Source organism: Macrosteles quadrilineatus, unplaced genomic scaffold, assembly GCF_028750875.1.
Source record: "Macrosteles quadrilineatus isolate MER2022 unplaced genomic scaffold, UCM_ALF_1.0 Scaffold_6__1_contigs__length_79288215, whole genome shotgun sequence".
NCBI lineage: Eukaryota > Metazoa > Arthropoda > Insecta > Hemiptera > Cicadellidae > Macrosteles > Macrosteles quadrilineatus.
In genome coordinates, this window is record NW_026542599.1 from 49,726,168 (window position 1) to 49,738,195 (window position 12,028).

The 12,028-nt window shown below is 32.2% G+C and overlaps 1 protein-coding gene across 4 annotated transcripts in view; it reads left to right on the top strand.

Annotated features, from left to right (window-relative positions):
• LOC128996318 (alpha-catulin) overlaps positions 1-11,500 on the top strand; it is a 64,662-nt gene extending 53,162 nt beyond the window's left edge. For 2 of the 4 annotated variants that reach the window (XM_054421567.1, XM_054421569.1), the window contains exons 12-13: positions 2,251-2,457; positions 6,180-11,500. In XM_054421567.1, the coding sequence (XP_054277542.1) occupies positions 2,251-2,457; positions 6,180-6,317 (345 nt within the window). In that variant the 3' untranslated portion in view covers positions 6,318-11,500. Of the gene's footprint in view, positions 1-2,250; positions 2,458-4,301; positions 4,400-4,898; positions 4,921-6,179 lie in introns of all 4 variants that reach the window. The other 2 variants (XM_054421568.1, XM_054421570.1) reach the window with 2 other exon arrangements.
• The last annotated feature ends 528 nt before the right edge of the window (positions 11,501-12,028 follow it).

A 12,028-nucleotide genomic window follows, 5' to 3' on the forward strand; every position in this document is an offset into this window, starting at 1 on the left:
CAAACTACAACATTTTACAATATTCTCCATAAAAATAACATGGGAATTTAAAATTTAAAATTTAAATTTTTTAAATTTTCTCCGTTACCAATAACTGTACAAAAATACTTTGATATACTAGATTAGTTGTTTTTTAAGCTCTTTAAAAAGGTCTAGAGAGAAATTGGGAAATTTTGTGTTTTGAGGGTCAAAAATGAGAAAAACTAATTTTTACCCCATAAAACCTGTAAAACCCCGTTCCCATGGTCCGATCATGCTGTTTCGCAAACTCAATCAAGTTTATCCAGCCTTACACCTTTAAACCAAATTTAATCAAAATCGGTAAAAAATTACTCAATATATCGCATTCACGGACACACACACACATAATATATATTATATATATTATGTATATATACAAATTTGAACGAATGGTGTTTTTGGCCTCTGGGGACATCTAAATGAGGAAGTAAATCGGTCCCGGGCCTAGGTCTTACCTTGCCACCTATGTTAATAGCTACTTCCCTATAAGGAAATTCGCTAAAAACGATCTAAACATGGTTATTTTCTATTTTTGCTTAATTCAATATTTCTAGTTAGTACAATATTCAAAAACATTTGTAAAAATCCTGAATCTTGATACACAAACAGGAGCTGGCATCTAAAGGCATATTTCTTGACGAATGGGTTTTTGTTTCATTCAACCTCTTGATTATCTGTCTCTTTATGTCTGTCTTTCTCTTCTGCGAGCCTGCACTTTGGACTGCATTTCAAGTCTGTAGTTATGTGGTATGGTAAACTTAACAGGTAAATCAAAGCTATCCTAAGTTGCAGCAGTCTTAAATATCAAATACTGTACCAGCAAACCCAAACAAAATGAACATTATGGAAAGGAATAATAATTTTAAATACACTTTAATTAACAAATACTTCAATATTGGAAAACTGTACCTTACATGATTCTATTGTAATATAATTTTGATAATACATGCAGTTATTAGTATAGTTTGTAGTTATTCTTTTTTTAATATTTAAGGACAAAATCTGTTATGTATGAAACCACAATTTTTATTTCCTTGTAGGATGTAGAAAACTTCCCTTCTTTATCATCTAAGTACTCACCCTTGCACATAGATTTTGGATTCAAACAGATTGTAAACTATTTAATCTAATAATACAGGAAGTAGCTTGGATATGTACAAAGTATTTCTTTTAAAAGTGTTTAATAGTGAATTAAATTTAACTGCCAGAAACACAAATAAATGATATAAAATAAAACATTGTTTAGCTTACTACAATTCTAAAACTGCATGCTAAATCTAGCATGAGTGATTCTTTCCTCTTCTATTCAAATGATATAACTTTTTGGTGTCCCCTTCTTTTTAACATGAAACCCTGAAATCCCTTGACTTGCTGTATGCTGTGTTTAAGTAGTGAATGCTACTCTTTTATGAATGAACAAAGAGCAAAATAGTGAATTTTTACAGATTTGTAGTGTTCATAGTTTACAGCTAATGTAATGGTAAATCCATGGTGTTTACTTTCTACTAAAAATAGGTTTTAGGTTATATCTTAAAGGAATTAGGCCAATGGCTTATGAGGAATGTTTTGAAAATGTTCAGTTAATTTAACTGGGAAAATTAGAGTTTAGGTGCTAATTGATACACAAAGAAAGGTTGCTATATTCTTACTTTTCTTTTCTTCTTAATCTAATATACTACTTCTTCAGATACAGAGAATCGATTGAAGATAGATGTTTAATCTTCCCCCTGAAGTCAGGTGTCTTAGGTTAAGTTGAGGCAGGATACTTGAACAGGAAAATGGTGGGGTCAATATGCTAGCAAATTCTATTAGTCCTTTCACTGTAAATACACCACTAAAAAGTGGTAATTTGAAAATATTATTAATTTGCTATCCGAAAATATAATACTGTATTCTATGTTAGCATATGACAAATACACAAGTTTTTGCCTTATGATTTTCCCCCATGAAACTAATTAGTTATAGTTTTAAACTATTCATTACATTGAAAATTTATAGTGTTGCATCGTAGTTGGTACTATTGGGATTTACTATGCTGGCCTGGTCCAGCCTACCCTGGTTACCTTCGGTTAGGTAACTTGCCTCAACTTAACCTGAAACCTAATAGGACATAATATCATCGCAATGGTTTTTTTTACCCTATTAGCCCCTGGACCCTAATTTTCTCAGGTAAACGTATATTTAGCCCTGAGAATACAACTAAAACAAACATTTTTTAATTGTTCACAGGTGCCTTTAGGATCTCATAAAAAAGAACTCCTAGAACAGTTGGACAGAGTGCCCACCTATGTTCAACAGCTGCAATTTACTGTTAAGAACCCTACTGTTGGCAAAGCTGCAACTTTCACTAAAGTGGATAGTGTGATTCACGAAACCAAAAACCTCATGAGCGTTATTTCTAAAGTGGTCACAACGTGCTTTGTCTGTGCTACCAAGGTAAGTTGTTGGAATCTGTTTTACATTTATTCTCGTTAAAGTTTTCCTTGTCCCAGGTTTTGGAGTGGTAGGCATACCAAGAAGAAGAAAACCGTAGTGGGACATACCTTACATTGAAATTAATTTACACATTCTTTGTTCCATTCACAGTTAAGTTAATTGTTTATGTTGTTCGTCAAGGTTGTGTATCTAAAGAATCAAATGTGATTTGTTCTCGGGGCATTAGTTCCTCAAACCTAACCTACAAGTACTTATGTGCTTATGTTTCTCTTTTGATGGCTCATCTACAGACCAAGACCTTTCTTTAGACACCTCTACCGAGTTTCTACGCCCAGCCGTTCTCTCAAAATAGCTGTGACAAAGAAAAACAGTTTCAAATTAATATATAGCTAATAAATAAAGTAATTTTAGGCTGGTATACTTATATTTAAATAGGTATACTATAGTATTACACATCTACCATAGCCATAATGTTCTCCAACTCCTCCTAAACAATATAAAAATAAATTATTAAAAATCCGCAAAATATCACAAATATTCATGAAATTAAACAAAATTGAATTGAATTACACAGTTCTCATTGGGTATCGCAGTTTTTTTGTTGCTCTTGCTGCTTAGTTCAAATTAGCTGTTTTTATAAACGCAAAATAAATAATAGTGCTGCACCCTGTTGGTAAATCTTATAACTTCTTAATGCTTTCGCATATCATAGAACCAACTTTTTTAGTTGAAACAGCTGTCTAAATTCTTTAATTCCTATTAAATATGAATACTCATAAGGTTAACATGGGGAGCTACAGAGTCACTGGGGCGGAGCTCAAAAGGATTTTTGAGATAAAAATATGCCTATATTTTAATCCGGAATGTGAGCTATCATCATGCCAAAAATCAGCCCAATCCGTCCAGTAGTTTATGCGTGATTGGGCAACACACACACACACAAACGCACAAACTTTCAGATTTATAATATTAGTAAGAAGTAAGATTAATATCATACATAGGATTATATGAATATAAAATTATAGAGTCTAAAAATTATTCTTTGATAGAACTTAATAGAGTCGACTTCCACTAATTGGAACACATATAATAAGCAGGGGCGGCTCCAGGATTATTTTTTTGGGTAGGCCTGACTAGGATCAAGAAAGAGTTTGATCGGGGACGAGAGGTTTGAAGAGCTTTGCCTGCAAAAAGAGGGAATTTTAAAATTGAAATGCAAAATAATTAGTTTGAATGCTTTCTCTTTATCTACATATAATTAAATTTTTTTATTTATTTATAATTCTGAAAAATCTACCAACATTTTGGGTAGCAAAATTTTGGGTCTGCCCTCTGGAGGCCCCTGCAATAAGTTTGAACTAATCAGTATAGTTCAGAGAATAAATAGATATGTTTTCTGATAATTCCATCATCTAAATTAAATGAGTAAATTACAGCAGTCTACTGGGAATTAAATTAAGTAATATAATCAATAATACCAAAAAGGTCACGTTGTAACTGGATTAACTATTTATTTTTACATAAACAAAAAAATTTGTTTGTGGGAGTTGTAGAAGAAAACATGTAAAATAAATAGACATATCATTAATTCATTTGTTAAATTTTGTTGGGGCTTATACATCTATTATATTATTTATTATTTAGTGTAGCAACAGAGATAATTACTCACATAATTACACCAATAATAATTTAGAATTGGTTTTGCAAAAAGTGTTTAAATACTTGAATTGCATTTTGATAGAAAACAGATGCTATTTCCTGATTTTAAATTTTATCAGTTTTTCCCAAGCCGTTTTGGCTAACTCTTATTTAACTTTATTTGACAACAAATTTTGGTACACCAGTTTGATCTATTGATGCCCACAAGAGTTCCTTGGAGCGTACAACAAACTCCAGCGTCGTCACTGGCCCTACGAGCCCGGACATTGCCTCGATAGTGACGGTACAATTGTGATGCAAAACTAACAAACCTTGTGACAGCTGGCTATAGAGTGATGTTAACAGACACTAGCCCATTAGATATTGAAGAACACTAATTTACAGTCAATATAGTAATAGCAAATCTCTATATATTTATGTAATGCTAATAATACTGATAAATGTAAAGTGCTAAATGTCTTTTAACTATTACTATCCCGATCAGGAAACAGTGCTTTAATTAAAAATAAATACTGGCCAGCAGCTCTAGGTGAAAAGATAAAATGATCGATATGAAGATTAGAAAATATGTGAGATTACATATATTTTACAGATTATAATACATATCTGCTTAATAAAAAAAAAAACTAAATCAAACCGAATTAGAATTTTATGAGACCAAACTAACGAGAGCCTGGTGGCCCTCTAAGGTATTACTTGAACCTATAACTTCTTTAGTAACTTTTTAAACCTTTTACTTCAGTGGTTATCTATTTTTTTGATTCACTTTCTTGTTTATCTAGCTCTATGGATGATAAATATTTGGTAAATGATTTGCATATCCTAAGTTTGGTACAACACAGGAACTTAATTAGATATTCTTTGCTTCAAAAATTACTACGCCTATCAGCATGAAGCAGTAAGGATGGATTAAAGTATTATTGATGAACTTTATTGATGACCAAAAAGTACAGCATGAGTAAAAGTTGGGAAGCTGTAAGCCTTTAGATTAGAGCCAACAAATAAATCCTCGTAAAACACTTAAAACTTTGAACCTGAACAAATTAAATCATTTTAATAATGTCTTCAAGCGGCCAATACTGTACTTACATTGCAACTAATGCATGTGCTTATTAATTTTTATAGGTTAATGTAAACTAACTTTACACAATAAAATTATGAATGTCTTACACATTTATTAGTTTTTATAACCAATGTGTTAAAATGTTCAAATCAAAGGTGAATAAGTCTTAGTCACTGCATTAAACTGTTAAAGCTCACTTTGTATTGAAACCTAGCAAAGTATTTATATAAAGGTAAAAGTAAAATGTCTGTCATCAATGCATAGAAGATTGCTTTAAACTGTTTAAACGCATTGCAGTATTATATTAAACTGTACACATTTGTGTAAAGCATGTATAAGTTAGGCCTACTGGTTTGGCTGAGTTGAAGTAAATATTGTGTTCTAATAAAAGATTAAAGCATAAATAATCTTTAATAAAAAAAACATAAATACATAAATAACATAAATAATAGGTCTCTTCTTTTATAAGTTTAAAAGGATGTTTGTGTTCTTTTGTGCTCATATTCACATTTAACTATTCAAATGACTTTAAATTACAGTACATAACTCCAACTCACATTATAAACAAATGTTGGTCAGTTAATATTTTTTGCTTCTTTAACTCCTCCAAAAAGTGTAATAAACAAACAAACTTAAAATTTGTTTTTAATATGACAACGTTTAATTGTTCTATAAAATTTTTAGCTACATTTTACAGCAACCTTTTGACCATAAAATGTTTTATTTACAAAAAGATTTTAGTTTACGTTGGTCAACATACCTATTTTTAATGTTTTAAATACAAGTGTTAGAAACAAAGAATGTAATTAGTTAGTTTGCACTTATTTACGTTTGATCATTTAAGAACATAAAGGATTTACAATTTTTCTTATTTGCCCTCCCTTCAGATCTTAGATTGCTAGCTCATGGAACCTTTTTACACATTTTTCCAACACCACTAGAATTTTGAAATGTTTATAATCGTTACTTGCAACATCTAACCTCTCATGTTTTGTTTCAGTATAACCTGGATTTCCGAGGGCTGTCGACACGTGGCTTTGGCGGTGGCAGTATGAGAGACGATGAAGGGTCGGGATCAGGCGCCGGTGGAGAGGGGGGCAAACTTGGGGGAGGATCAGGCACGGACTCGAACATATGACAGTTCGGGATGGCTCGAAGAGGCAAGGGGGACGCCCGACGGACTCGGGTGTCCTTCCTACTCTTCTGAGCCAGTTGCCCCCCACCTGCACCTGAACCACACCCGAACTGTCCATCCACCATGGTTATGTGCTCTGTATAACTCTAGTTCTATGCTTAGGATTACTAAGTATTGTTGCTGATATTTTCTATGACTTAAAACAGTTTTTAAGTTTAGGGATCTGGAATCTGATCCCGTCTTTGGATTCATTAGAAACTATTGCTAAAAGCTTTTTATCTTTAAGTAGCTCAACCAAGGGCTTGTCTACAATTATATACATTGAACAATAGCAGATTCTTTCAACTACAAAACTTCCTGATCAGTTGTCTTGGTTTTTTTTTATTTGATGTAATGGAACTGGAACCTATATGACCCCTCTGTTTAATCCATCACCATCTCTTATCCAAACACAATTAAAATTACCAATATAAGTATTTAGTAAAAAATTTGTTTATAGAACCAGTTTAAAACTGATAAACAAATGATGTAGAAAGTGAAGTTGTGGAACACTATTGCTTTACCCCTCTAATCGAGTCCAGGGAAAGACCCATTCAAGGGGATATTGGGAGCTGTTTTGCAATCATTTAACTGTTTCTCAAGGAATAATTAACCAAAAATACATAATCTTCAGTTTTGTAACAAATTCCCAATCGCTAATTTATTCTTTTATAACAATTAATGTAGTGTATCCATAAAAACAAAATATTTCTGTTATAAATCATACTTGATTAACGTAATAAATAAACCATTAGGACAGAAAGGTATGCACTTTATTAGACATCAGATAGTAATTTTAGAATCATTATCAGAAAAGTAAAAAATCTAAATAGGACCACAGAATAGATTATTGTAAAACACTCTGTTAGTTATTTTGCAGACTTATACAGATCACATAACCATTTGTGTGAAACAAAACTTAATAGATTTTTAACATAGAACACAACAAGTTCCTATGTGGTTTACAATACTGAATCATTTAGCTGGCCTTTGTTCTCAGTGTCGTAGGTAATGCTTTAGACAATAAACGTAACCATCAACTACAATGTAGGACAGTTTTGTTTCTCTGGATGGATGGTTTTTGACTTTATAGTTTACCTGGTTGTGAAAGCAGCATTGCACTGAGCAATGTGATGGAATTACTTAGTCCGGATTGGTATCTCTACAATTAAAATACAAACCATAGCTGCTTAAAGGCTGCTAGTAAAGCAATGGTAACAAAGAAGTACATATTTCCAAGAGTTCCCATACAAACTAATATCAGAAAAACTATATTTTGTGATTCCTTCCCAGCTTAAAAGATTGTAGTCTGCTGTAGCTAACATAAATTGTCATCTAATTTAGTATTGGAGAAATTTTACTTAAAATTTTATTCAGTGAGAAAAGACATTTTGTGCTTTAACTTGCCTTAGTGCAGTAAGTTTAGCTTTACCAACTTATTTAATTCACATTGTGTCAATCAGGATGTGGTGTGGGGGGAAGACGGAAGGCTCCCAATAACACTGAGAGTCACACCACTTGCAAGTAGATCCAACGGCAATAAATTGTTGAGATGAATGTACAAAATAACAAACGTGACGGTGACATGTGGGTGTGTGTATCGAAATCGCCACTCTAATTGACACAGTCTAAATGTATTGCGAGACTACAGTTTTTACAAACAATCAATATCTTACATCATACACCAAGTTTCAAAGCATTGTTGAGATAGCCAAGTCTGAGTGCCATGCTGTCTTCACAACTCCGCAGCTTCTACGATATCCAAGTCAAACTCGGTGGCCAGTCAAAGCCTGTGACCTAAACTTCCCGGGTTGACACACCGCTCGACTTCCATTCTAGGCTTGCAAAGTACAAACGTCATTGTCATTGTCGGTTACTATTCGTGTGGTGTGTCACTGAAATGTATTAGTGTTTTTTCATTGTTTTTAAATCAGAGTGTACTGTTTTGATCGTCTACGGTGTTCCGTATGTTTGTTTTGCTACCAGCTACCAGGGATTACTATTGTCTAGACTAGACGAGCATGAGTAATCTGCCTTTTCGTATAAATGTGTCGTACACGATAATAATAGTTAGGTTTTTAATAAGGTTTTGTATATATGTACAAGGATGAATGGTAAATGTTAAAGCTCGGTGCACAAGTTACTGCGCACACAGCGAGATCGGTCTGTAGCACAGAGCTTCAAACAAGACTTGATCATTTTGACAAATCTTAGAATTACTAGAGTTTGTTATTCATGGTTTCAATATGTATTCCAAAAGCAAACGTTTAACTGACATTGTTAGCCATTACCTAGAAATGAAAAAATACTACTGGTTGTAGCAAATTATTAACATGTTATTTATTGTTATAAGCATTTTTGTGAGTCTGAATAACTATTTTTTTATCAGTGGGAGGAGAACATGTGGCATTGTATTGTTGGAGTTAAAAAATGTATTATATTATCAGTATATTATTATAGTCTCAATAGATCTTATTGAATGGGTGTTGTTTATATAAAATTTTGTTTATTTTTACATACATTGAATCATCTAATATAATGTTATCTCTCTAGGAGATAACTATATAAAATTTTTTCAATCTTTACTAATAGACCTACAATTTTTATCTTCTAAATAGATCAATGTAAAAACACAAAAAATAAGAAGTGGTATTCAGTGTTTGTTTTTCATGTGAAGTACATGTTTGATTTTAGGGTCTTGTATATAGGTAAAGCAGGGCAAAGGTAGGTAAGTTTTATTTTGTTGATGAGGAACTGGAACTTATGTTGTTCATCGAGGTTAAAAAAACATAATAATAAATCAAATAAACAGTTCATTTAATCTACTATAAATACTACTAGTAATCAATGTTTAACATTTATTTTTCTGACAAAAGCCAATGAGATTACTAAGCAGTTGAAAGCTCTAGAAGAGTTATTTTTTTTATTTTAGTGGACTGCAATGTGTTAAATAGTTTCCACAGTACGTTTTGAGTAATTGTAGCCTACACATAACAACTACAACATTAAACAGTCGACTGACTCAGATTGCATCGCAAAATAGTTCTAAAATTGTTTAGAGTTATCGGATCGCAAATTAGTTTGCTTTTGAAAATTAGTGTGTTAATTTTAAATATATCATAGACGCGTAATTTTTATGTCATCAAGATATTTTATTAAAGTGTTTACAATCAATTGTGATTCAATGACATATATTTTTATTAGATGTTTTCTATTAAATCGATATTTTATGTCACAAACCTAAGAAAAGACGATTAGTCGTAGTTAGTCAATCAATCACCGTAGATATTCACTTGTTATCGTATCTCGTCACGTTTGTACCCGTTAGACAATCCACATTTGCATTTTGCTACTCAAAATGTCGTGAGTCGCTGTTTTGCTTTTGGAAAATGGTTTAACTTTGAAATGTGTTACTGGATTCTTTCAGGTGTTTTTTACGTAGGTAGATTTTGTATCACTAGCAAGACCTGTTTTTGAAAGTAGATTACCCAGATATCTGTGATATGCGACAGCATCAGAAATCCCCCTTCCCACCCTTAGTGCCAACCCCCGTGGAAGTGGATGTATGCAGTATGTCGTCTGTTTGCTGGTTGTTGTACAAACTAATCTGTCGGGGCGTGCAGTCTCGGCCACCTAAGACTGTGCTTCCAAACAATGACGTAAAGATCCCATTAAATTTAATACGATTAGTTGCTTGGCCAATTGCAATTTACTGTACAGTATTTAAAATCAAGTAGTATTTTTTCAATGTTTTAATAAAATCCATTATTTTGTCACTTGAACAGAGCAAACTGTTGGTTTTTACTCTTCAAGCATTTGCCGATGACTTCACGCTCCCCATGCTAAGCTATTTAAGATGTAATTTTGTGCTTGTTCGATAAGCGATCACTACATCTGTTTTATGAAATGTAAACTAAATTCTCTGTGTATTTCTTGTTGTTGCAATGTTTCATTCAGTTTGGTTGTTTTTACTCCTAGTACATGTGATGAAACGCAGGGTGTTTAGGTACAATCAATTGATAACCTCCCGTTTTTTACTCTCATTGTTGTAACCTACCGGACATTGTAACGGAGTTACGTTGTTGTTACCTGTTAGTTATAACGCGGCCACGTTTTTCCACGTAACCGCGTTGCACTGGTTGTCATTGTTGTGTGCAAATGTTTTGTTAGAACTTAACTATTGTATATCTTTTATTTTGATTATCATTTTAAAGAAACACCAATGAATATAGCTATTTGACATTGACTAGTTCCTTGTTTACAAGTTAAGATCGTTTAATCACTGTTAGACTCGTTGTTTGATGGCAACTAATCTTAAGATGTTCTTGAATAAGCAAACTACGCCATAATTATGTTTGTTTTCAGTTGTGAACTTAAGGGGAAATTCAATAATGTTGATTTCATAATTGTCTTCCATTTTAGAGTGTAATTTAGAGTATTGATTATGTTTGTTACAATTTATTTCATTAATGCTCCATTTATGTGAAGATTTTTTTATCAATTGTATCTTTGAAACTGAACAGTCTACTGTGTCAAACCTATGAGTTATGGGTTTAGGTGTTCCAGAGGTTAATAGCTGATCATAGAATAACTAAACCATGTAAAATATCTTCGCAGTTAGTTTATAAAATCATCAATGTAAACACATTAATTGTGTTCACTTTTCCCTCTACAAATATCTTACACGCTGTTAAATATTTAAACTTATAAAATGTTGATTATTTTAAACATATTCCTAACACCAGCAGATCTTAGTCAGAATAAATAATCACTTAAAACCCTGCGAAGATATTTAAAATATACACCCAATCTGCCGAAGTAAACTAAACTAGTTTATAATAATCTGTATTGTTACAATCCGTAAGTGTAATACTACTGAATTTGAGCTCTAATTGTAATTGTGATAAATTAAGGTTAGTTTGTAGCTAAACACATTCTAAACTAGTCCAATCGTAGATAGACTCGAGTCTCAGTCCCCTTAAGTTTCACAAAGTTGTATTGTGAAGACATATCATTTTTATGCTGTTGTCGTTTTTTGTTGGAGTGGAAATTCGTAGCCTGTTCTATTTTATAAATGTACGTTATTTATTATAATAATTATTTAAAAAAGCTAGACAGGGCAATAAAGACATATTTTGATTAGGTTAGACATTTAAATTGTGTTTTATTTCATGCCATTCAAACCAATTATACACCTTAAATTTTGGTTTTAGCGAATTTCCCTATAGGGAAGTAGCTATTACCGTAGGTCTCATGGTAAGACTTAGGCCCGGGACCTATTTACTTTTTCATTTTGATGTCCCCAGAGGCCAAAAACACCATTCGTTAAAATTTTTATATATGTATATATATATATATATATATATATATATATATATATAGGTATATATATAGATTTATATATATATATATATGTGTCCGTGAACACGATAACTTGAGTAATTTTTATCCGATTTTGATGAAATTTGGTTTGAAGGTGTAAGGCGGGATAAACTTGAATGAGTTCGCGATCCAGCATGATAGGACTATGGGAACAGGGTTTTATGGGGGGTTTTATGGGGTAAAAATTGGTTTTTTTCATTTTTGACCCTCAAAACACAAAATTTCCCAATTTTTCTCTAAACCTTCTTAAAGAGCTTAAAAAAACAAACAATTCAGTATATCAAAGTGTTTTT